The 24635-nt window shown below is 51.8% G+C and overlaps 6 protein-coding genes across 6 annotated transcripts; 2 read left to right on the top strand and 4 right to left on the bottom strand.

The window, feature by feature from the left end:
• Positions 1-1039: 1039 nt before the first annotated feature.
• H6S33_006845 (uncharacterized protein) lies at positions 1040-3158 on the bottom strand (the record flags this gene model as incomplete). Its single annotated transcript, XM_044838201.1, has 4 exons — positions 1040-1767; positions 1822-1936; positions 1992-2484; positions 3061-3158. The coding sequence occupies 4 exons, from the start codon at positions 3156-3158 to the stop codon at positions 1040-1042; spliced, it is 1434 nt and encodes a 477-aa protein (XP_044689663.1).
• Positions 3159-5781: 2623 nt separating this feature from the next.
• H6S33_006844 (uncharacterized protein) lies at positions 5782-6515 on the top strand (the record flags this gene model as incomplete). The annotated part of the gene is made up of 2 exons (XM_044838200.1): positions 5782-5928; positions 6003-6515. 2 exons carry the CDS (start codon positions 5782-5784, stop codon positions 6513-6515), a joined length of 660 nt encoding a protein of 219 aa, XP_044689662.1.
• A 4372-nt stretch (positions 6516-10887) lies between these two features.
• Positions 10888-11243, bottom strand: H6S33_006843 (uncharacterized protein; the record flags this gene model as incomplete). Its single annotated transcript, XM_044838199.1, has 2 exons — positions 10888-11085; positions 11151-11243. The coding sequence occupies 2 exons, from the start codon at positions 11241-11243 to the stop codon at positions 10888-10890; spliced, it is 291 nt and encodes a 96-aa protein (XP_044689661.1).
• A 700-nt stretch (positions 11244-11943) lies between these two features.
• Positions 11944-13203, bottom strand: H6S33_006842 (uncharacterized protein; the record flags this gene model as incomplete). Its single annotated transcript, XM_044838198.1, has 2 exons — positions 11944-12302; positions 12414-13203. 2 exons carry the CDS (start codon positions 13201-13203, stop codon positions 11944-11946), a joined length of 1149 nt encoding a protein of 382 aa, XP_044689660.1.
• A 767-nt stretch (positions 13204-13970) lies between these two features.
• H6S33_006841 (uncharacterized protein) lies at positions 13971-18253 on the bottom strand (the record flags this gene model as incomplete). The annotated part of the gene is made up of 4 exons (XM_044838197.1): positions 13971-15414; positions 15534-16821; positions 17217-17984; positions 18052-18253. 4 exons carry the CDS (start codon positions 18251-18253, stop codon positions 13971-13973), a joined length of 3702 nt encoding a protein of 1233 aa, XP_044689659.1.
• Positions 18254-22341: 4088 nt separating this feature from the next.
• Positions 22342-23937, top strand: H6S33_006840 (uncharacterized protein; the record flags this gene model as incomplete). Its single annotated transcript, XM_044838195.1, has 1 exon — positions 22342-23937. One exon carries the CDS (start codon positions 22342-22344, stop codon positions 23935-23937), a length of 1596 nt encoding a protein of 531 aa, XP_044689658.1.
• Between the last annotated feature and the right edge of the window lie 698 nt (positions 23938-24635).

Below are 24635 nucleotides of genomic sequence, written 5' to 3'. Positions count from 1 at the left end.
ATCTCGGGTGCGATATCTCGCTGGTGGTGGTCAGCGTCCCCGCCAACGCCAACACCCGTAAAAAAAATCATTGGCTCACCCACCCCACCTTCCACACCGCCCTCCACCCCACCCCACACGCGCACGCGCAGCCTAGTCTAAGCTCCGCTAACACCGCCCTCCACCACCACTCATCCTAAAGCCACATCACACACGCGCATAGCTATGAAACAGTGTATGGATGGAATACATATATGTAGGTAGTGCTCAAAGCAAAATCCGCCGCCCCGTTTCAATTCCAGCCTTACCTTACGTTCTGTTACATTATGTCACGCTCTCATCATTTTGTATATCTGGCTCGTATGAACGGACCGGGTAAATGTAGATTAGCCACAGCCGAAACTTACCGGTGGGATCGAGTGAGAGGCCATGATGGGATGAGATGGGTTGGATTGGATAGGCACAGATGGTTGGCTTGGATTGGATTGGACTGGCACTATCGTCCGGTGTAAAAAAAAAAAAAAAAATGACATAGGTTCACTCTGTATCCAAGAGGCTCGCCGGAACCACGTCATCAGAATATGACTGAACTGTGGTGCTGTGTGAGTCTTGAGAAATCACTCGTGGTTGTTACGTTACATACATGCAGTTGTGAGGAAAATACTGGTACCCGAGCAAATCAAGTGCTTGTCAAATTTGGGAGGAAAGCTAATTCACATGTCGATAGATTCTTGCAACAGCAACTCGACATGATTTGAAGTGGAAACAATAGAAACAGAGATAGAAATAGATGGGAAAGGGAAAAATGAGATTCGTTATATGTAGCAAGCCAATTGTGTCCCCTGTCATGATAATGTCGCCCCGTAACCTTCATTACCCCTCTATTTTAATACCGGTAAGTTGATCCAGGCAGATTCAAAGGAATTTCAGGATAAACCATATTATGGAAAAAAGGAAAAAACAAAGAATACCGTAACTCCCACATTTTCTGTTTGCGTAAATCCAGCCACTGACTCCTACACGTCAAAACTCCTTTGTTTCTCCACCCCATATGTCCAAATCACTGAAACAACAAACTGGCGGCCATGTCGACATCACCCCCGGTAGCGTTCAGTGCAGCCACTGCCTGTTGCTTGGAGAATCCTAAATTCTCCAATTGCTCTACCGCCTCGGCTGTATAGCATGGCGGTGCAGCTGGTTGCTGCGGTAGCTGTTGCGGTTGTATCGGCTGTTGCGCCGATGATTGGGCACTTCCACTGCCACTTCCACTCGTACCCCCGTATCTTGCTGGCGTTGACTGGATCGATGGTTCAATTAAAGCTCCAGTCCGCCCACCAACCTTCGCGCCACCGGGTCCCTCGACGGTTGGCTCGTTCTCTGCTTCCATCTCGTGGATGTTCTTTGGGATCTCGCTCTCTCCAAGAAACTCAACTTGCTCATCTTGGATCACCAAGCATCCCTTCCTGAAGTCTAGCATTGCTTGATGTCTCTTTAACATGTCCAATCCAAGCAAAAGGTCCACATCCTTGCCTTCCATGACTGTAAATGAACACGCAAGAAAAAGATTTCCAATCCTGATTTGCGCGGAATGAACTCGTCCAAGAATTTTGGCTGTTCCGACACCGCGCGCAATACCGGCGAAGCGTTGATCAACAAGACGCATGATTCCACACCTTTCAGCACATGAGGGCGACATAATGGTTGCTTGTGCACCAGAGTCTACAAAAGCCTTGACTTTCATTCCATTAACCTCAACGGGGATGTACAACATGGTTACACGACCGAAAGCTAAGCATCAGTCAGCATTCCGATCCCAAAAATAAGACCTTACAGGTAAAGGACCTTCTGGATTGTGCTCTAGGGCGCTCTGTAAATTCTCCATAACGGCCTCCTGCCTGATAAGTTCCTCAATCTTTCTTTGAGCCTCAATGTTGAATGGTTCCTCGTTCAACATTTGCTACCGGGTTAGATTAGTTAATGAATTTGTGAATATTAAATTTAATAAAACTTACGATCTCTCTTTGTTTCTGTCTTTCCATCTCGGCTCTTTGTTGTTCCAGGTTCCGAAATGTTTGGGCGAACCTCTCAGGATCGTTCACCGCCGCCACTAGCTCTGGCTGCGATTCCCGAAGCTGACCCAACAACCGGGGGTCTCCTAGAACCTGTAGACGAATAAGCTCTGGGTCATGCCCACCGCCCTGCTGCTGATGTTGTGGTTGCTGCTGCTGTGGTCTCCGAGGCACACCCCCGGCTTGCTGCTGTTGCTGCTGGCCGCCGGGAGCTCGAGAGTGTAGGACAATTAAGTCATCATTCACAACGCCGTACTGCTGTAGTGTTCTCGTTTGGTCGCCCAGCAATCGCCCATTGTGGTACAGATGCTGGGCGTTTGGTGGGACAGTGGGGAGCTCGGAGGCGATAAGAGCCTTAAAGTCCTGGACTGGGATGCTCTCGGGTACATCGAGCGTTACGATTTCATTCGTACTGATGAAGGAGATAGTAATGCGCCTGTAGGGTCACGGTTTGTCAGTCGTTCGAAAGTGAATAGCTTGAAAGGAGTTAAATCATCAAAAATAAGTGGGGTAGTTTTTCTTTTGGTTTTTGGCGGGTAGTGGAAGGGGTGGCGGGGGGAGACAATTATTACATTTCCGATAAGATTGTGGGGAAGTTAGGTCAGAGCTATTTCGGGAGAGAGATTGAGTTGGTGAGAATGAGGATTGATGGTTGATGATGGGAATGGATAAGCGCGGGGTAGTTAGGCGGGGAGGATGGGGTGTGAAGGATGTGAAAAAGAAGAGGATGGATGAGAGAGAGAGAGTGAGAGAGAGAGAAGGCGAGGGATAGAAAGAGACAGACAGACAGAGAGAGTCAAGTCAGGATGTGAGAGAAGATACCTACGTGTAAGAGGGGCGTTTCGAGCGTTACTCTTGTGGCGGACGGCGTAGGAAAAAGACTAATGTGATACGCCGCCGCAGAGTAAGCGACAACCTGGACAAGCCACAAGCAGCAGCAGCAGAAGCAGTAGTGCCAAACCAAATAATATTGGCCCTACCTTCCCCAATCCGATCTCTGACCGCAACTGACAGCTGCACCAGGCAGAAGGCAGGCAGATCTCCCCCCGCTTCATTATCGGTTGCAGCGCTCCTCCTCCACCTAACTCTCCCCGTTGAGGGGACAGACATGATGCACTGCAGCAGACAGAAAGCGTTTTGCTCTCTGAGATAGCTCCGTTTGGGGAGGCCTCTGCCTACAATTCATGCATGTCGTGAGTTTGGTAAAAATATCTGCAGGCAGATAGCATGCAAAAGAATCCGGGAATTGACTCATGACCTTGACCAGTGATAATTAACGGATTGATGGATCTGCATCTATTTGCATCCGTCTGCAGCTGTCGGAGGTGGAGGACGACGATAGGATGGTGAGTGTGTGGATAAGGAGCTCTCACCGCCGGCGCCGACTGAGGCTCTGCACCTTGTTGGGTCATCAATATCATCCATTTGCAACTTTACTTATCTTCTCGTCCAGCATGGGTGTGGTGTTATCCAATCCACAAAAGCATCGTCACCGGCCGAAGCATCCATCGTTGGACGTGAGACGTCCTCAACCCTTTAATATAAAAAAATGGCTAATACTTGTTGTACGAGTATCATACCTGTGTTTGCCCGTATTGATCTATTTTCAATTTCAATTTCAATCAATCAATATATCAATCAACCACTCAATCATCACATCAGCCCTCAGCTGCGGTCTTTCCGCGTCATCCTGCCGCCGGCACGTCACCAGGCCCTGTTCTGTACGAGTACCTACATGAAGTGCGGTGTGGTGCAATGGTGCAATGGTGCAATTGGGGGGGAGGGGGGTTGTCTGGATAAGCTACATCATCCTATGGGTTGCCGTATGCATAGGATGCTGGGAGCAGGTACCACAATGTGCTCTGTCGGACCTGACTTGTCGAGCCTTACTCGCTCTACCAGGTACTATTACAACTACAATCTACACCACCAATGTTACAACTACATAGAACATCGATCACCTATTTCAGAACCAGGGGTTTTATTCACACCATCCATCTAACCAAGCAACCAAGCAACCAACCATCCTCCTCCTCTTTCACCTCCGACCACCCCCCTCCAAATCCCCATCCCATTCCCATGGACTGATTTGATGTGCGCCATCCATCTGCGTGCGGCCTTTAACCGTTTAATTCTCCGATGGTTTTCCCCAAGTCATGTGCAGACTTCTCTTCCCCCAGCGATTCGCTACACACCCCCTCACCAGCTGAAAGCAACCCCTCTACCAGGTAAGTAAGCTAAGCCCCCTTATTCACGTCCTTCATTCCACCACGCTCCACCAACCCACCAACAGCAACAGACGGTGTCCCCAGCCCCGTGCGGTATTACCTAACCCATGGCATGAGGGTAGAAGCGGCTGAGTTCTCTGCGGTCGGTGGTACTGGGTTGCTGGCATAGCATTGGAGGGAGGATTGCATATTGTCATTGTGCAGCAGCAGCATCGCCGCCGTCGATGATGATGACCCGTCCTGTCTTATCCTGTCCTTTCTTTTTTTTTCTTTTTTATCCGCACGATTCGCCGACGCCCCCCCCTCACCCTCATCCCATCTTGCTTCGGCCGTACCTACATATGATCATGTATGTACGTAGAACCCCTCCATCTACTCTACAGGCCATCTACCAACCAACCACACACCCCATCCCATCCCATCCAATATATATCTATAAAAAAAAATACCTTGCATCATGCGCCCTGAATGGACAGATGGATTCTTCTTTCTTCCCTCGCCCTAGTCCTTCGCCCTCGCCTATGTAATGTACGATGTACGATCGATGGCCCTAGGCTGGGTGTGAATAACTAACATACACATACACATGCACACCACCACCACCACCACCGCACGCCTCCTCCGGCCGAGCGTTACATGAGCTGAGAAACACACAGAACCAAAGCTTACCCTACATGTTACTGACCGGTGCAATAAAGCAAAGAAAGAGAAAAGCACGCACCTCCCTACCAGCCAGGGGTGGAGGAGGGATGGAGGATTAGACGGAGGGGAGCGGTGGATCAATAGTAGTCTGCCAACCTCTTTTTTGCAATTTGCTTGTTTGCATTTTATTAATCCACATGTACGTACCTGCCTGTCAATACCTACTTCGTGGTGCGGCTATTAAGAGTCACAGTCTGTCCCTAGCTAGCTTGGTGCTCATCCTTCACTTCCAACTTCAGCCTCTAATAGCTAGCTACAAGTACTTGGCCCTGTTATCATACTTCCCTTCCTTACTCTACTTACCACTCATACTCTATCTATATAGATAACACGGCTCCCCCCCCCCCACCACCTCCCCTCCCTCCCTTCCCCCCACCAACCTTCGTTTTTAATAATTCTTACGTTCGCTGAGATTCTGTTCACTACTACAGCCTGGGTTTCTACAGTCGCTCTTTTTACCTACTTACCCACCTACATATCCAGCTCGACAGCTACAGCTCCTACCACAACTTCCAAAACCTCACAACCTTTTTTTGCCTCCTACCTGCTCCTACTACTACACATTCTACCACCTACTACACCTTCCACTGCTACAAGAACCTCTCCACACACCTCCCCCCACAAACCGCCACCGCTAAAACCCCAAAACCTTAATCCGCACAAAGAAACCTCCCATATATCACATCAGCCCACTCTACCACCACCACACCGCACCACCTTTACGTACCCGCATATCCACGGCTGCCATACCCGCTACAACGATACCTACCACATCCACCACAACATCCACAGCACCCGCCACAATGGTCCTCGACCCCAAATCCCTCGTGCCTACAAAGGCGGGCAAGGAGTGCATCTACGTGCGCCCGCTGACGCTGAAAGACCTCGACGCCGTGATGCTCGTCGAGACGCAGGCCTTCGTGCCCGCGGAGCGGTGTACCAGGAAACAGGTACATTCCCCCCCCCCCCCAAACCCCTCCTCCCTTCTTCCTCAATTCAACCACTAACACTATAATAATTACAGTTTCATGCACTACTCTCCACAACGACCTCCCCCCCGCTCTCCCTCGGCATCTTCGCCTCCACTAGCCCCAGCCAGGGCGCCCACAACCCCACCGAGCACCTGCTCGGCCACGCCATCGCCTCAAAGATTACAAGCAAGCTCATCACCGACTCGTGCTACAGCTCGGCGGCCACCAGCCACACCACCGGTGCGACGATCGCGCTGCACTCGCTCGCTATCGTGCCGGCGTGCCAGCGCCGCACGCTGGGCACGGCGCTGATGCGCGAGTTCATTGATTACTGTCGCGAGATGGCGGGGGCGGTGGAGCGCATTGCGATCATTGCGAGAGAGGGCTTGGTCAGGTTTTATGAGCGCTTTGGGTTTGTGTGTTATGGGTTGAGTAGTGTTGGGTTCGGGGGAGGCGGGTGGAGGGACTTGGTGTGTGAGATTAAGAAGCCTAGTAGGGGAGTGGTGAAGGCGGGGTGTGGGGGCGCGGTGGGCGGCCTGACGTGGAGTGCGCCGTTGGTTAATTAGTGGTAGGGGGGATGTAGGTGGTTTATTCGGTGTTCTCTTTTCTTTGGGTTTTTTTTTTCTTCCTCTTTTTTATTTTTTATTTGGGATTTTTTTTATTTGTTTGGGGGTTATTTTTATAGATGGGGGCTTTTTCTCATTATCATTCGGCTTTTTATTATTTTTTTCTGGGTATTCTTTTTCTACCTCTTTTCTCATCTCTCTCGTCTCTGTATGGTATTCGTTTTTTTTTTTATTTCCCGGTTTTATCCCCGTTCTTTCTTCACCACTTAATTTTCCCCCCAGCCCTGCACTTTTCAATGGTTTCATCAGGAACGTACCTCATCCCATTCTTCCCTCATCTCTTTCTCTCAGTCTACCTGGGTCTTTTTTTCTCTCGCAATATTCCTACACATCACAGCCACAATTTGTTGTTTGGCTGGACCCAGCAATTATCCTATCCACCCAAAAGTATAGTACTTAATGAGTCCTCCTCACTACTTAGTTACCTAGTTACTTACTTTGCGCGCTGCTTGTATTTGTAAAATAAAAACCAATCCTAAATTAACTGATAATAACGCCGTCCCCTGCTCCCATAACGTCTTTTGGCATACCGCCCCGCGCGCGCCCCTCGGACCTAGGTCTAGCTGCTAAACCCAGATTGAATAGAAGCACCACCCATGACCTCTCTTGAAGGGGGAATGCGACGCGTTCACATGGGAATGCCATTTTTTTTTTTTTTTTTTTCCTTTGCCCGTTGCCTCCCTCCCTCCGTGGGTGCGTGTGGTACGCTGGTGGTACAGCGTGAGGGAGAGAGTACGGTCGGATCCAACCAATCCCAATCGCCCGTCTGTAGCCGTACTTGTTAGTAGTTGTAGTCAGTGAGGTAAGGTGAGTGAGTGCACATGCGTTAATAAATTAATAGCAGCCTGCCAAATATAGTATACCTTAGCTAGGTATATTGCACAACTCCAGATAGCCGAGAGAGCGGAGAGGGGGAGGGGAGGGCTTAGGTAAGATACGACGTGAGAAGGCGTGCGGATAGCGGCAACCCGCGGATCTGGCGGTGCATCGTGAATTTAGACAAAAGGGACCTTTGTGATTTGCGCCGGGGATGTGGTGTTTTTTCGCATTCACCTAACCCTTGGGGTTTGGAATGCGTGGGACGCTCAGCTGGCCAGCCAATCAGACGGCTGGGAAGGGCGCGATGGGAAACGGACTGTGTGCTGAAACGGAGAAACAGAAAAAATGACCGCTTTGCTTTCCTTCTCTCCATTCCTTCTGCCTTCGAGATTATTGCCCCCTCTTTTTCTTTTTTTTGGTTGCCTCCCTTGCTACGCCTACTTACCCGCTCGGTTATGTTGCTGTATCCTACTCTATCATTTTTCGCTCTTTTGTTTCGTTTTTTTTGCTGTTTTTGTTTTTAACCCCGAATGTTTGGGAAAGTCCAACCCAACCCCCGAACGACGCTCAACCTTGCAACGGTGTGTGTGTGTGAGTGTTTTGGTTCGAGCGAGCATGAGGGAATTATGTTTTCTCACCGAGAAAGGTGACAAAGTTGTACGTACCATACCGTATTTCCCCCATCCCCATTATTTTTGCGGTTCGAGCGAGCTGAGAGCCGCAAGGATGCTGATAGGAAAATAGGAAAAACTCACACTGGTCGTTAGAGGGACTGTGCGATAAACATATGATCTGCGTGCAGCCTGCGCATGCTATCGGATATGTAGCAAGGTCTGGACTAGAGATCCTGGACGTGATGTTGGTTTGTAGATCATACATCCCCGCCCCCAGCTCCTGCTGTCACAGGATTTTGGGGGGGGGAATTTAGCAGGGATCACAAGATATCACTCGTGCATGATTTTATGTGGGGTTCAGCAGACGGTTTTTGCGGGATAGGATTCTCCAGCGTATTGCGCCATCCAGGAACCACGGACAAAACCCAGGATTTTGAAACACATGCTAGCGAACGCCGGGGATATCCGCCGTCCAATGGAGACGCCCAACTGCAAAAGTCGCACCATACGCCCCCGCATAGCTGTGATCAGGATGGTGGTGGGGCTGTCAACACACACACCACCATCTCAGCTTGGTTTTATTTACTAATCACTGAAACTGATCCTTCGACTGGCTGTGACCTCCGTTTTTGGGGATATTATTACATGTATTTGAGACATGTCTTTTGTGCGGGGTCAGCCTTGTGCCTGTTCCAGCGACCAAAGCTGCAGGTTTTTTTTTGTTGCCTTCTCTGTGGGGCGGTCGGAGGTGTGCCCCTAAACCTTAAATTTAGACATGTGCTCATAGCTCACCGCGCTAAGAAATGTGGCGGGTCATGGGCCATCACTCGGGGGTACCAACAAAACTTGCTTTTTTTGTTGTAGCTCCGCGAACAAAGGCGGACAGGTTCTGGAACCCCCAGTTGTAGTTGGTAGTTCTGGATAGTGTTGTGGATCGCACCGTGATTGATTTGTCGGATACTCGTTCCATAGCCTTCCAGTTGGAATGTGTTGGGGCCAGGAATAAGGGACGGAGCGGGCAAATGAGTGTAGAGGGGCGGCCGGGACAGGTCTGATTGGCCAGATTGAGCGATCAGGGGACCCTGCCATTCTGTGTAGCGAGCCAGGAGACAGGTAAGTGGGACCATATTGTTATCGATATCAGCAACTTGCACAGTGCCACTGACCGGCCTGGACTCCCGAAACTCAAAATAGATCTGGCCAGACTGGCCCGGGCCTAGCCCTAATCTTACGATGGTGGACACATCCGGCCCGCCTATTCTGATCCAACCGGGATGACCTCGTGTAGAAAGTTTATTGCATCGGGCGTCCCATACATGCAACAGGCATGCAAGGGGTCAAAGCTCGGATGGGTGTGCTGCAGAGAAGTTATTGACGAGGTGTGGATAACAGATCGACTGTATTGGTATCGATAACGGTCACAATAGAATGTAGAACTCACCTTGGAAATTCCAGCCACTCGCTTACACTGCAAATGCTCCCCCGGCCGCCATCAGTCAGCATCGATCCGCCATCACCCCGTGAGTGGGTGTAGTGAGCTCAAGTTTGGGAGAAGAACGGAGGGAAGTCCTCTCCGCCGGGCTAATATACTACTTGTACCCTAAGGACACATCTGCTTTACCCGCTGTGCCACCTATGGCACATCCATCAGGACAGCGTCAACAACGCCTTCCCCTCCCTGAAGTTGTTTTGAAGCTGTTGCGTTCCACTTCCCTCGCGTTGGAAATGATCACCCCAGGGGCTATGTGGCTCTCCGCGGTGGCTGAAGCGGGAGACTGAGCTGACAACCTGGCCTAGGCCATTATGCTGTAGCTACTCGAGTGGGCTACATGTACCTACTTACATGTGTTAGAGAGGTTTCGCAGCGAATATTTTAAATTCGGATACCGCACTGTAAGTGCCTGTTGCGATTGGAGGAAGGACACCGTAGTGGAGCAGAGTAACCAGAAATCTTCCCCATCCAGCAAATATCAAGCTAAATTCCACCGTCAACCTAACATACAGACTTCTGGCGAGGCTTCTGTAACTGCGAATCCCAATCTGTAGTTTTAAAAGTCTCCACCGGTCGCCAATACACCTATCACATCAAAGAAATCTGGCTCATACCACACTTCCTTGCTGTATCTGGCAACCCTACCCAAATTTAAAATATTTAGTGCGAAGCCTCTCTATTGGCTAGAAGGAGAAGAGAATTCCCCGGGGCGGCCGGACCACAGGCGGGCAGATCTTCCCGCTTATGACTTGAGATTAAGTTGGCTCATGGTAGCTATATAGGTCAACGGCAGACAGCAATCTGAATCCTGGGCTTCACTACATTGCAATAGGACTAGAGGACGAAGGAGAGCTCATATTCGTTCTATGCTTATATATGTATTGCCACTCGGATATCCCCGGAAATCTGGGACAAATCATTATGCGGGATCTAGATATGTATTGCCACTCGAATATCTCCGGAGATCTAGGACATATTATTATGCGGGATCTAGATATATATATATATATTGCGCATGCATATTATACTCTTTTATGCAGCAGTATGCCTGATATTCTACTGTGGGCAGCTTAATGGGGTGGACTCGAGCTCCCGAACCCAGTAGGCTGGAATCAACCGGTATAACCACAGCTAGGGATTTGGCTACCTTTCTCACTCGATACTTGTAAGGGTTTCACTCCGAAATACATAGCTATTCGAATGGAAAACACAAAACTGCACTACTAAACCTCTGCGGCACTTGCCCAGCTTTCAAGGAAATTAACCTCACATATCTCTCCCCCCTCTGCACACAGAATACCTGCCGCAAACCCAGATTTCAACAGCGTCAACACCAACACCAGCACCACCAAAACACCTGCAGCCAGCCCCACACCCTCACGCTCACCTACACCCCCACCTCCCTACTCCTCCACCACTCCTGCACCGTCACGCCCTCCGACCACATCTCCTGCATCCCACTCATATAGTCACACGTCTCCAAAAACGCCTCCAGCCACTCGAGCTCCCTGTTGTCCAGCGCATACGCCGGCACCGCCACCCCCCGGCATCGCCGCATCCTCCAGCGGCCACCTCCCCCAGCACCCTCAGCACCATGCCCAAATACCGATCATACGGCACGGGCACCCACCTCCCCAGATACCTCCACACCCTCACCACCTCCTCCCAGCGCGGCCCCCACATCCTCTCCCTCGGCACCGGCACCTCCAGCATCTTCACCTGCCTCCTCAACCTCACTAGCATGGTGGGTGGGGTTGGGTTTGGGTGGCTTGGGTTGGGTTGGGTTGGTTGGGGGACTTGGGACCGGGGTTATCTATGGATGGCATGGGTAGGGGACAGGTGTGGGGGACCTGGACTCGGTTTATATACTTTAGAGCTAGAGCTGGGCAGATGAGATGTAACGAGCCATTTATTGCACTGCCTGCATGATGATGATGATGATGATGATGGTGGTCCGCGGGGTAAGGGCAGGTATTGTAGGTACATGTGTGTGTTTTTTGGTTTGCATGCATGAGATTCACTCGGCGGTCCACCCACAACTGCCGGCCGGCCCTGGGCCGCATCGATGGCCGGACATTAACCCCATGCCCATGCCCTTGTTTACGCTGGGGGAGAGCCGAGCGCCGAGAAAGTGCAGGAACCAAGTCTACAGTATCCGGTAGAATTATTGCGAAAGTCAGAACTAAAAGAGTGGGTTTCTTGGTCCGTGCTCACTGCAAAAATTCCTTTAAGGGCCAATGGACTATCTGGTCACGGAAAACCCACTTTCGCATTAATTCTACCAGAATCTGTACATGTATCCACACGAGTCTACAACACGCCACACAAGCCCACCCCCATTCCCGCCCCACCAATCACTTCCCCACTCACCACTCACCACCCATCACTCGGTCCCTCACACGCCCCTCACCACCGCCTCCACCTCCCCCCCCCCCAAAATGCTTCAAGAACCTCCCCCACACCGCACCACAGCACCCTCGCCGCGCCATCCGCCCACCCAATCGGACACTCCCCTCCATCGGCGGCACTCATAAAGCCCGGATCCACGCGCGCGGCCCATGAGCGGGAGCAGCTCGCGGATGAGCAGCAGCGGCGGCACGAACGAGTTGATGGCGAGCACGCCGCCGATGTCCTGGTACGGGAATGTCGGCGAGCTTCTGCGTCCAGGAGGAGTGGTGCTGCGTCGCCAGTGCGCCCCCCCCTCATCCTTCTCCTCCGGCAGCGTCTCGATTCTCCCGCTCCCCGCCCCGCCCCGCCCCGCCCCGCCCCGCACCTTCGGCCAGCAGTCCTCCAGCCCCCTCCCTCATCCTTCGAAAGTCCGCGCCCAGCACACACACCCTCCCCCCGCCACACCCCAAAATCCGCCTCCCCCCTCAGCCGCCGCTCCGCATCCAGCGGATACCGCGAACTCACCACCACCGCCGCCCCACACCTCAGCAGCCGCAGCCGCAGCCGCAGCCGCAGCCGCAGCGCAACCTCGAACCCCAGCCCCACCCACCCGCCCGCCCGTCACCAGCGCCGTGCGCCCCGCCATCGCCAGCACCCCGGGCGCGCTCAGGGCGCTCGCCGCGATGTTGAATGACCCGCAGGACGTGCAGGGGGGCTGGTAGAGCGGGTGCGGCGTGGGGTTGGCGTAGCGGCACATGTAGCACCTGTTCTGCTGCACCCGCGTCTTCTTCCCGGCGCCGGGGGTGGAGCGCGGCCGTCGGCGCCGACGCCCCATAGGCTGCGGAGCGACACGGTGACATCGCCGTAGTGGCGTGTCGGCGGTGGCGAGGGTGGCGGGGACGCGGGTGGCGAACTCGAGCACGCGGAGGGCGGCCTCGAAGTCGGCGTCCGTTGGGAGGATGCTGGATGGCACGGGTGGTGGGGGGTGTGGGGTTGTGATTGCGTCTGTGATGGAGGTGATGATGCCGTTGTAGCGGATGCGGAGTGCGGGGAGCGGTGGTGGGGTTCCAGAGGGCGGTTGCGATGGGGTCGATGAGGTGGTGTGGGATGTGTAGAGCGAGGGGGGAGGGGGGGAGGTGTTGGGTTGTGAGGCGGTGGTCGGAGAGGAGGTGGGCGGCGAGGGTGGTGGGCGGAGTTTGTAGGGAGGGAGAGGGGGGAGAGGGGGAGGGGGAGGGGAGGTGGCTATATATGAGCTCGAGGAGGAGGAGGAGGAGGAGGGGTGCTGTTTACCCCGCGGACTTGGGGTTTCAAGCATCGGCACTGACTTCCCCCCTCCCCACCACGACACTGACCACCGAAGGCCGCCACCACAGACCCGGGAGTTATGGTGCCAGGCAGGGATGGACGATTGTGCAGTAGAAGCACATTCCTCATGCATCTGCCCCACGCAGGTACTCCACCAACTACCGCTGCGGTTACTGCAAGTAAGCAAGCAAGCAAGCAAACAGCAAGGATACCCCCCCCCCCCCCAGATACGCCCAGCTCTGTAGCTAGTAGCTCAGTATGTATGTAGCGTATGTACATGTAGCTCTCGCAGTACCAAGAAATCCTCACCGCAACCCATCCCATTCCAATGACTCGCAAGCCCGGGGCTGAACCACCGGCGCCATATGCATGCATCGCTATGTCAGTATCGAGCCTAAACGCCATCGTCCACGTCCATGTCTGCACAAAAAGTAGTAACAGTGGTCATTGGTATTGCGTGCGGTACATAGTAGAGTCTGGGTAAGGGTAGCAATCGCCGTGCCAGGGTGGTGTGGAGTTGGTGCATGCAGCACAGCATGGATGATCACTCGATCGCTCGGATGGGTGACAGTTTAACTAGCCGGGACATTTGTGAAATATATATTTTTCTAGCTCTAGTTACATACCGCGTCGAACGCAACAACAAAAGTCCACAACCATAAAAACATGCCCGCGATAGCAACTATCGCCAGCTCCTATTGTACACATATTACCCCTACTCTCCACATCCACCCTACCCTACCCCCAAAACAACCCACCCCCAAAACAACCCACCCCCTAAATACTCAAATCCCCCACCCCTAAATCCTCCCTCAACGGCCCCAATATCCCCGCCGCCCCCGCCAACCGCCTCCCCGCACTCCTCCACAAATACCGTCCACTCCCGTCGCCACTCCCCGCCTCCGCCGTCATCCCCCCACCACCCGCAGCACCCGCACTCCCCGAGCCCAAATTCCACTCATAGAAAAACTCGCCCTCCTCCTCAAACGGCGGCCTCTCATACCTGGGCCCTTTCCCCATCTCAGCCGCCCTCTCCCACGCCCTCTGGCACCCCAGCAGAACCCTCGACGCCGTCGCCCACCCCGTCAGCCGCGTAATCTCCCTCAACTTCCGCACGACCCAGTCGCGCTGCGCCTGCTCCTGGTACTGCACGGCCGCAAAGAACAGCGGCATCGACGACTCGATGAGCCCCGCGCCGAGCGCGGGGTTAATCTGGCCGTTGGGATCCGTGGGGACCAGCCCGGCCGTGATACGCGCGATGTCGATTGCCATTCTAGTAGTCTTCGGGGCGGCGACGCCGGCGGCCATCATGGTGACGGCGGGCATGGACGGGTGGCAGCGCTCGAGGACGATCATGGCCATGTAGTAGAGCATCTGCAGTGTTGCGATGGAGTAGGTGCGGTAGTAGATTGCGGCGCCGAAGGGCGTGTTTTGTACCGGCATGTATTCGATTGGCAAGGGTTGGTATTCGTTGCCGAGGGACTGCTGGAAGACGTGGAATGCGTGTTGGATGGCGGACCATTCGCGCTCGGCTTCGAGGGTTGCGGCGGCGAGGTCTTCGGGGTGTTCGTTTTGGGAGTGGTGGCGTTGCGCGTTTTCGCGGGAGAGTTCGGGGAAGTTTTGGGCGAAGGCTTGGGGGACTCGCGGGGGGCCGGAGGGCGCTGGTGCCATGCCGTATTGTATGTTCTCACCGCTCATGCCCGGCATACCGCTCATGCCTGGAGGTGGGCCATTCATACCATTAGGCGGCCCTCCCATGCCATTTGGTGGCCCCATACCACTCGGAGGTCCACCTGGGAACCCCATACCTGGCGGCCCGCCCATGCCGTTCGGCGGGCCTCCCATACCATTTGGAGGACCTCCCATACCACCCGGCGGACCCCCCATTCCCATTCCCGGCGGCGGCGGCCCACCTCTCCCCCATCCCGGCGGCGGCGGCCCCGTCCACCCTGGCGGTGGCCCCTGCATCCCCCCTCTCCCCATCCCCCCAGCCCCAGCCCCTCTGCCCGCCATCCCTCTCGGCGGGCCTCCCAGCTCCGGCGGAGGAAGCCACATCCCGCCATTGGCCCTCTGCACCGCCTTCTTCCTCTTCAAATCCTTCTCCTGGAACGCGCACAGCCTTCCGAGCAGGAGGAAGTAGTGGTCGGAGCTGCCATACGACATGCCGAGCGTGCCGATGCGCGCGCGGGGCGGACACTGCGACCAGTAAATGTAGTCCAATCTATCATTTCCGTTAACAATCCCAATCCCCCGGTTAGACTCCCGCAGACAGAAAGCGACGTGGCAGGGTTAGGGCTGGCTGGCACCGAAGTAAGGCTAAGGCTAAGGGTGACAACTTACACGAGGGGACATCCACTAACAAGGCTCTGGTAGCAGTCCATCTTGGCAAACCACCAAAACATGTCTGCCTGCAACTGCATCACATCCAACTCCTTACTGGTGGTTGTTCCTGCTGCTGTGCCTCCCCCCCCTCCTCCTCCTCCTCCTCCTCCTTCCTGCTGCTGATAGTGCTGCTGTCCCCCTCTTCTGGCTCCGCGGTTCCGCGCAGCACGGCCATGCCCGGAGAGCATGGAGGCAAAGTTCTCGTCAGCGTCGTTGTACACCTGCTGCTTCCGCATCTTGCGCAGCCGGAGCATACTCGGCTGCTGCCCCGGCGGCGGGGGAGGCGGCGGCCACAGCTGTCCCTCTGTCTGCAGATGCTGCTGCTCACCACCCGGACCGCCGCCCTCGCGCTGCTGCTGCTGCTGGCTGATGCGGTCCTCCTCGTCCAGAATCTCGACCCGCCTCGCCACACGGTCGAAATCAATCTCCTTCAGCAGCTGCTTCGCGCCGTGGATGTGCGAGCTCCACTTATCGTGCTCCGCGGCCATGGTCTCGTAGTACCCTAGGAGGAGGGTTGCCGACAGGGTCGCGACATGGCCCCGGTGCTTGTCGCTCGCAATCGACTTTCCGAGCCGCCGCAGCGCAATGTGGTAGTGCAGCAGGCTGGGGTGCGAGGGCCCCTTGGTGAGCTTTGAGATGTGCAGGCTGCTCAGTGCCAGTATGGCGTGCATCAATGGTGGGTGGCTCAGCGACAGCATCGGGATCGTGTATGACCACACGTTCTGCGGGCCCTGCAGCCCGGCCCCGGGCGTGAATGCGACGTGGGGGTTTGGTGGTTGCCGCTCAAACAGCGACAGGCTGGGGCCGAGGACGTATACAAAGTGGCAGAAGATCTTTGCTGTGGTGCTGTTCATGAGCGGGCTTGAGCTCATTGACGGGTGGTAGTTTGTCAGTGTGTTCTGGTCGGGCAGAAAGCTCCTGAATGATATTCTGCTGTGCTCATTCAGATGCTTGCTGAGTGGGGCGATGATGTTGCTGATATGGGCTCTGGGTGAGATTGATTGGCCGTCCGGGTCAAGCATCATCTGGTCAAGTTCATGCACTTCATAGTCGTCGTCGTCATCGTCGTCGTCGTCGTCCTCCCCCTCGTCGTCTTCTACGTCGTATAGATCATCGTCCTCATCGTCGTTATATTCAACCCCACTTGCGCGACGATGAGATAGGTGTGCTGTCTCTGGCCCGAGAAAGTAGAGGTCGTGGCTAGGAGCAGCAATCATAGGTGGTTCTGGGTAGGACGTGGAAGTCGCTACATTTTCAGGGTCAGCGTCGGAAATACGACGGGATACCTTCGACGTAAGTTTGAGCTCGCAAGTAGCAAACATCACTACGTAATAAAGAAAACAAAAACAAAAGTACAATATAAAAGCCTTCTACGTGAACATGACGACGAAAAAGAAGAGGGAGAAATCGTCTAGCATAACTCATTGGGGTGGGCAGAGATAAAGATTTGAGAGGAGGAGTCACATACATGGATTTAACCACGCAGTCCCAACATTTACACATGACAGACAGGCGCGCACTCCTCTCATTGATAGAAAAATTCTACACGCAAACGTTCACAAACATATTCTTCACATAACGCGATGCCGTTCAAGACATATTCTTGGGAGAATCATGGGAAACAGAGGAGGGGAGACCTACGATTATCCGAGAACTCCTGCCCTGGTTGATTCATCTGTTCCATGGTGTACTTCGTAGGCATTGGTGGGTCGAAAGTACATGAGTTTGACGCCGACGGGTGAGACGATGGAAAAGAAGGCGCCAACGATGATCCGATATACTGAGGTGTTGGATAAAATGTTTGAGCACCAAATTCAGTAGACGATCCTGGTGGAAGGGACCTATCAACTCCTCTAGGGAAGGACCCCGTCCCCGGACCTGATACATTCACATAGTAAGGCGGGTACTGGCCCGTAGGGTCGTTGGACTGCGACACGGGTACCTGCTGCTGGTATGGATCGTGATGTCCATACTGCTCGGGTTGCACATGTGGATCCGACGGTGTCAATGGATGGGGAGGTAGCTGCTCATGGGCCTGGAGTGCTTGTCCACGTTCCGCATATATGGACCTCAGATGTGGTGGTTTGGACTGGTCTTGGGCGAGGTTCAAGTATGCTTCTGCCTGTGCCTGTGGGACCGGTGCAGGTCGAATTGCAATTGGCTGATGTGTAACAGACGACCCAGGAGCTGGGGCAGGTTGGATGGGATATGGTTGTATAAGACGTCGATTATCTGTTGACGAACCACCCGTACCTCCTGCCGCACCCAGCATCCCAGGCCTATACATCCCGTTCATACCGTCCTTGAAGACGACGCGTTGGTTGTATCCCTCGCAGTTACGTTTGGATTTGATGCAATTCCCGCAGGTTGGGCGTTCTTCTCCGCATTTTATGCGACGTTTTCGGCAGGCTGCATTGCTGTGTTAATAGAAGTCTCTTTCCACTCCATGTAGCAAGGGGATAGGTAGGCGACTGACTCAAACATCCTGTCTTTGTACGTTTCCTCGAAGCCTTCGCGGTAGCACTTGCTGAAGCCACCTTACCACTGTCACTCTTCTCACCGCTGGTGGCCTCATTCTGTAATGTTGAATTGGAGACGGTGCCATCTGTTGTTTCTGTGGGTGAGCCCCCGGTAGTTTGTTGTTGTTGCTGATTAAGTGGAGCTGCCCCTTCGTCCATTCTGAGGTACGATTTACTCTTGTCCGAATTATTTGGATTGCTTCAAAGTGTACGTCCGGATACCAACACAGTGGAACTTAATCTGCTGTGTGATGATGCAAACTCGTTTACTGAACTCTTCCGGGATGGCTTGGAGAAATCAGTCTGTTTTCTCTTCTTCGACTTGTTTTCCTTCCTTGGTGAAAGATACGCAGAAAGGAAAGTAAGGGTAGGCGAAAGAAGAGGAAGAAGGAAAGCACAGAATATAAATCCCACACTCCGATTCGCTTACTATCGGGCTCCTTGAATGATCTCACCACCACTCACTTCCTGGGAACCTATCACAATCAAGACAACCCCCCCGTCAGATTTTTTCTTGTACAGCCTTTCCTTTTTTTTCCTGCCAGCCACAACCTTCTTCTCGAGGTTTCCCGTCTGTGCTACCCAAGTTTGTGTATGTGGTAGATGGGCTGATTGCACAAAAAGGTGGAGTAACAGTGCTAGTGACACCAATGAAGACAAGTAGGCGCAATACTAATAGATAGTCTTTTTTTGGAGGCGTTATTGAACCGGGGTGATAAGAGATCCGTGGGGAAGAGAAATCCTATCATGAAACCATGGATAAAAGGAAGAGAAGAAGTAGAATCTCCAAGAGGATTGATATGTTTTTCTCTTTAGACCTGTGGAACACCAAGCTGAATCCAATAGTGGTGCACGGTACTGTATCGTACATACATGAACGAATCTCTTTTCACCACTCTTGCTTTTTTTTTTTTCTTCTTCCACTCTCCCACTCAATTATATAACCCACCAACTGGCTGACTTTCTGGTTAGGAGTTGCGGAAACTGGGGGATGTAGATGCAAAAGGGCAACTAAAAGCGTTCCTTCCTACCTTTGGACCGGGATGCAGGGTAGAAAAACGGGATGTGTCCAAAGGTAGAGTACATGTAGCTATTCGTACAAACCGTGACCGAATTTAGATTACTATACTGTGGGGGGAGAGGGAGAATTCAACCAAAAACGGGTTAAATAGGATGAGGGTACGTGTGTACTATCACTAGTAAGTGTTCTAGTGTCAGAGATAGCTCTAGAGATAATGGCACTTTCGTAGGAAGATGGAGAAGCTCAACTTGCCGATTTATCATACTAGGCCTCGCTATAGAAATCCTCGTCCCTTCCAGACGCCAAGTACCTGTAGAAAATATAGTTTTAGGAGAGACATCTATCGGCGCCTCCGGGCCATACATACCACCCTCCAAACCCAAAAGTTTAAACCCATTCATCTCCCTCCCACGGGAAATGGAAGCAAGTAGACCCATGTCTTCTAAAAAATGTTCCTTCTGCGCAGAACAGAAACATCGATATATTGCGCCTCAATTACACAAAGAAGCGAGCCAGGACGAATGTTCCTCCGGCAGCTTCAGATTTTGCTTTTTTCCATTGACCCGCGCACTATAAGGCTTGGCAAAGACAGTCCAAGTTCAATTCAGCGGGGTTAACTGGCAACCGTTTCCCATTTCGCCGTGACATCTGAAACTGAGACATAGACCGGTCTCAGTTCACAAGAATCCCTGACGCCTTGGGATGCGAGTCAATTGATTCCCAGGTAAGATGTGGTGTGGCAAACCGCAGAGTTATTCCATGGAAAGCCACAGGCTGTGGCACCCCTTCAGTTGATTGTTGGGGTTGTTGGGAGGGTTTACAGACCCGTTTGGGTTTCCCGGCTGACGTGACCCCATCGATTTTCACCTCTGGATATAAATTAAATGTCCGTCGCAGACATAGAACGCAAAGGCACATTGTTTTCTCTAAAGCTTCACACGCAGGTGAGTTAAGATAGTAGAGCCCTAGATGCACAGGTTTCTGGTCCTATCAACTGTTGGATTAGCACTCGCTACATAGCAATCAATTGCGCGTGTTGCTAGCCTTGCTCTAAAAACGGTTCGCATAGCAGATTATGCATTCGGGGTAGGGCTATAAAATTAGTTGTCTATGAACTAGTCTTCATGCACGATCTGCTCAACTTCAGCTGAAATCTCGGGGCTTTCCGTTGCTGATACATTGATGAACAACCGGCTTAAGAAAAGCCGGGCAAATAGAAAATATTTCCCCGAACCAACGGGAAAGAATGAAAAAAAAGAAAGACCGGACTTTCTGTAGGCAAATGTCTGTGCAGTAAACAATCCACTTAGTCGGCATCAATTGACTCCGCGTACTCGTATTCGGCGGGGGTCCGTACGAGGAGAATTTCATGCACTTTAACCTAGAAATTGATACCCCCAGGAGAGTAAGATGTTGAAAATCGATCGATGTGATATCGCGAAACCCTTTCTCGGGTCGACAACGTGGACCTCAGAGTGCGGCGCTGGAACGTGCCGAACGTGGAAAAGAAGCTTAAGTTGGGGATGTGCAAGCCCCACTTGGAGCAAAGGTTTCTATATTTAATCCACACCAGAAGGGCTGCTAATAAATCGTAGAGCAAATGGAGTTAGCATATCATATTCTAGAATAGCAGTTCTTAACCTATCCATGTCGTGATACTCGAGAGCAATTGGTAAGAGTGAGAATTTTCTTTGTGCAACCTCCCGGCCTTTCCGCCGCCCCGTAGATGAATAATCGATAATAGGTGCAGGGAACTATATGTACGTTACGTATCATTCTGTGCAGATATAAAGTAAACGGATTTTCAGCCCGGCGAACAGAACTCTTTTTCTCAATCAAAAATAGCATTGGGAAGCTGGGCGTGGGGCATGCCAGATGATTGTAAGGTTTTACCACTAACTTACATGTAGTAATTGTTTTTGTGATATACATCCTCAAGAATTTGTAGGAAGAAGATGTTTCTAGAGCTCGAGCTCGCGGGACAAAACTACATGTATGTTTACAAAGATGTATGTAGTTTTTCTCACTGTCTTTCCTTACCTACAGTACTGTATTCTACATGTATGTACCTACAAGTACATGTAGCTACAATCATGTATTGTACTTGTACTACATGTACTGAGGCATTGTCTCTACATGTGGTCCTTGAGGTTCAACAGGCCGTGATTTCATGCCTTGTTTCTACCCTGTAAAGTCGGGCTACATATGTACATGTACATGTATCCATTCATTTGTCAACACAAGAATAGTATCAGGCTTAAAGTGATATCTCCTGTGATATTACTCTACAGAGCCTTGTAGGTTGAGTACTCGTAACTTCCTGACGTTTTTGAACGCGACTGATATTGCATACCATACAAAAATACGCCAAGATCCTGATTTTGGGTGTATGCAATAGTGGCCCAGTCCAAAAACGCCAAGAGACTACGAGTACATGAGAAAGGCATACATACGCCCCCAAAGAACGTGAGACCTAAGGATCAGACCATCTATACGTATAGGTAAGACTCCACCCCACTCACTCTACTCTGCACCTGTCCCGTGCTCATGCGCAGTGAGTGATTCTAGCACACCATGATTTGTGTGGCTTGTGCATACTACATAGAGGATTACATGAGTATACATACAGCCACTCTGCAAAAGTGTTCGTGATTCCGATTTCAGAGTGAGACATTTCTCTATATGTAACCGTGGCGGACCATCAAGAACCCCCAAGAGAAAACTTTCCCAGTGACCAATGGAGCCCGGAATCAATGAAGAATAAGATCAATAACATATCTTCTTTTATATGTAGTCACAAACTACATTACATATTTTTCTTTAGCTTGAATCTCTCCATTAATAACATCAACGTCACGGGTGCGCCACACTGCGCACTGACATTAAAACTAAATCACGAACACTTTTGCTGAGTGGCTGTAGAGTATGTACAAGGCTCTGGCATTAAGTGAGCGAACTAAATGGGTGTTGACAGGTGAGGACCCGTTCACTCACTAAATCCCAGAGCCTTGTACCTATGCTATCATACTATCAAATCAGATAACGGGTATGTAACACTCGCCAAGCAACAGCCCTGCATGTTACACGAAACAAACAACGCCGAAAAAAAATTCCATCTCTCATACGGCAGTGACCTCAGTGAACACCTCCGACAACAACAACAGCACAATAGCAGTTGTCACCATCATCGCCACCAACACACAAAAACCTCAGCAGATAGGCAATCATGTTTGCCGTCAATGGCTGGAACCTAGCAACGGCTCCCAAGACCCAGGTCATTGAGACCGGCAAGGCCTCAAAGAAGCACACAAATAACCCCAAGAAGAAGAAATCTGGAAACACCGCATCCGATACCAACGCCATCCCACTTTCAAAAAAACGGAATCTTCCTGGTACGGATGAAGCTGTCGAGGCTGCGGAGCCAGAATCCGAGCCAGTCCCCAATAACAACAACACATCTGCAAAGAACACAGTGGTGACTGCCGATAATGTGTTGGCACTCTACGAGAAAGTAATTGAAGGCAAGGCAGCCAAGAGGTCTCGCGACAGAAAGAAGAGGAAGGAGAAGAGGGAAAGGATTGCAGGAGAACAAGACACTGCCACCACAAAGGAGGATGATCCCGTAGCACCAGCGAAGGAGGAGAGCCGGAAAAAGAAGCGCAGCAAACCAGACGACGGAGAGCAATCCGGGATTCCCAAAGACGCAGCATCAGACGAAGCGGCGCCCCCGAAAAAGAAGAAAAAGCAAGACAACAAAAAGATCTCAGACCCCGCGACGACCACTCCCGCTGCGGCAGCCCCCGATCCTCCCGCTGCACCCGCACCCGCGCTCTCCACAATCCCAGCACTGACCCCTCTCCAACAGAAGATGCGCGCTAAGCTCACATCTGCGCGCTTCCGTCATATCAATGAAATTCTCTACACCACACCCTCAGACTCTTCGCTCTCACTCTTCACCTCCCAGCCCGAAATGTACCAGGAATACCATGCCGGTTTCCGGCGGCAGGTCGAGGTGTGGCCAGAAAACCCCGTAGATATCTTCATCAAGGCCCTGCAAGACCGTTCAAAAATCAAATTTGAGCGAGGACACAACAAGAAATGGAATAACACTGAGAAAGGGCTCCTCCCTCTGCCGAGAGATCGCGAGGAGGGATGGTGCACAGTCGCAGACTTGGGGTGCGGTGACGCAAAGATCGCCGCAACGATCAACCACCAGAAGCCTCGCGGGAAGGGCAAAGTCAAGATTTTGAGCTACGATCTGCAGCCCTCAACTAAGGATGTAACAGTAGCTGATATCGCGCACCTCCCATTGGAACCCGAGAGTGTTGATATTGTCATATTCTGTCTCGCACTCATGGGGACCAATTTCCTAGATTTCATTGAGGAAGCGTATCGCGTGCTGCGATGGCGCGGGGAGCTGTGGATCGCGGAGATCAAGAGCCGCTTCCATCGCCCTGCGTCAACCAAAGGCATAACAGTTGGTAGCAAGAAAGGCAAGAAAGAGGAAGAGGATGATGGCGAGAGTATCGAGCCAGACGGCAGCAAGAAGCCGGATACGGAGACATACAAGTCATTCATCGACGCACTTTCCAAACGGGGGTTCACCTTGCGGGGACAGGTCGACTCTGGAAATAAAATGTTTGTTCGTATGGAGTTTGTAAAAATTCCTGAGCGTGAAAAGAGGATCCAAGACGATGAAGAAGAAGGCGAGAAACAGGGACAGGGGGAGACCTGGAAGGCGAAAAAGAAGAAGTCAAAGTTCTTGGAGGGTGAGGTAGATGAGAGCAAGATCCTCAAGCCATGTGTGTACAAACTAAGATAGTCGAGGTCGAGGACAAGAAGGAAACAGAATACTGCAGGTAATCACGGCGATATGCGTTGTAATGTTAAAAAAGCATTGTTTTTTTCAATGGTAGTTTACCATCTACCGAGTGATAGTCTGTGTTCACAATCTTGTTACTACCATTTCTGGTTACCCTAACCCTGAATTAACGCCTTGGGACCTAGCCATGCATCTAGGAACTCATGAATTTACATAACCCACTGTCAGTGCAACCAGAGGAAACTCAAACTCGGTAGATGGGAATACTGTCACAACGTACTTCCTAGTAAACTCTATGTACATGCTTACCACGTGGCTGCTGTGCTTATATCGGTATGTGCACGCCGCAGGTAGGTTTGTACGACCTTATATCTGCTAAAAATATCCTGCAAATATTATGTACTCTAGAGTAGTCAATATTCACAAGGGTCTTTTTTTGCCTTCTTGGTTCTCTTGATTTTCTTGGGTTTCTTGGGCTGGGGTACATATGTGGGTCAGTATGACGTCGGCCTTTAATTCGTTGCACTATGCCCACCATGTAAGAGGGGCAGCATTGTTGAACACGAGCCAATTTTAGTGCTCTGTTCTAATCAATCTCGAATTTCTGCAGAGTAGAGCACTCTTGTGCATGGTGTCAAGGTTTTATTTTAAGCCGTGAGACCCACTTGTGTCAACGACTGCATCAACATTCTCATTCT

This window comes from Morchella sextelata (genome assembly GCF_020137385.1).
Source record: "Morchella sextelata strain SCLS chromosome Unknown scls_21, whole genome shotgun sequence".
Classification (NCBI taxonomy): Eukaryota; Fungi; Ascomycota; class Pezizomycetes; order Pezizales; family Morchellaceae; genus Morchella; species Morchella sextelata.
Note: the sequence above shows the minus strand (reverse complement) of the source record. Positions and strands in the feature narration are given on the sequence as shown.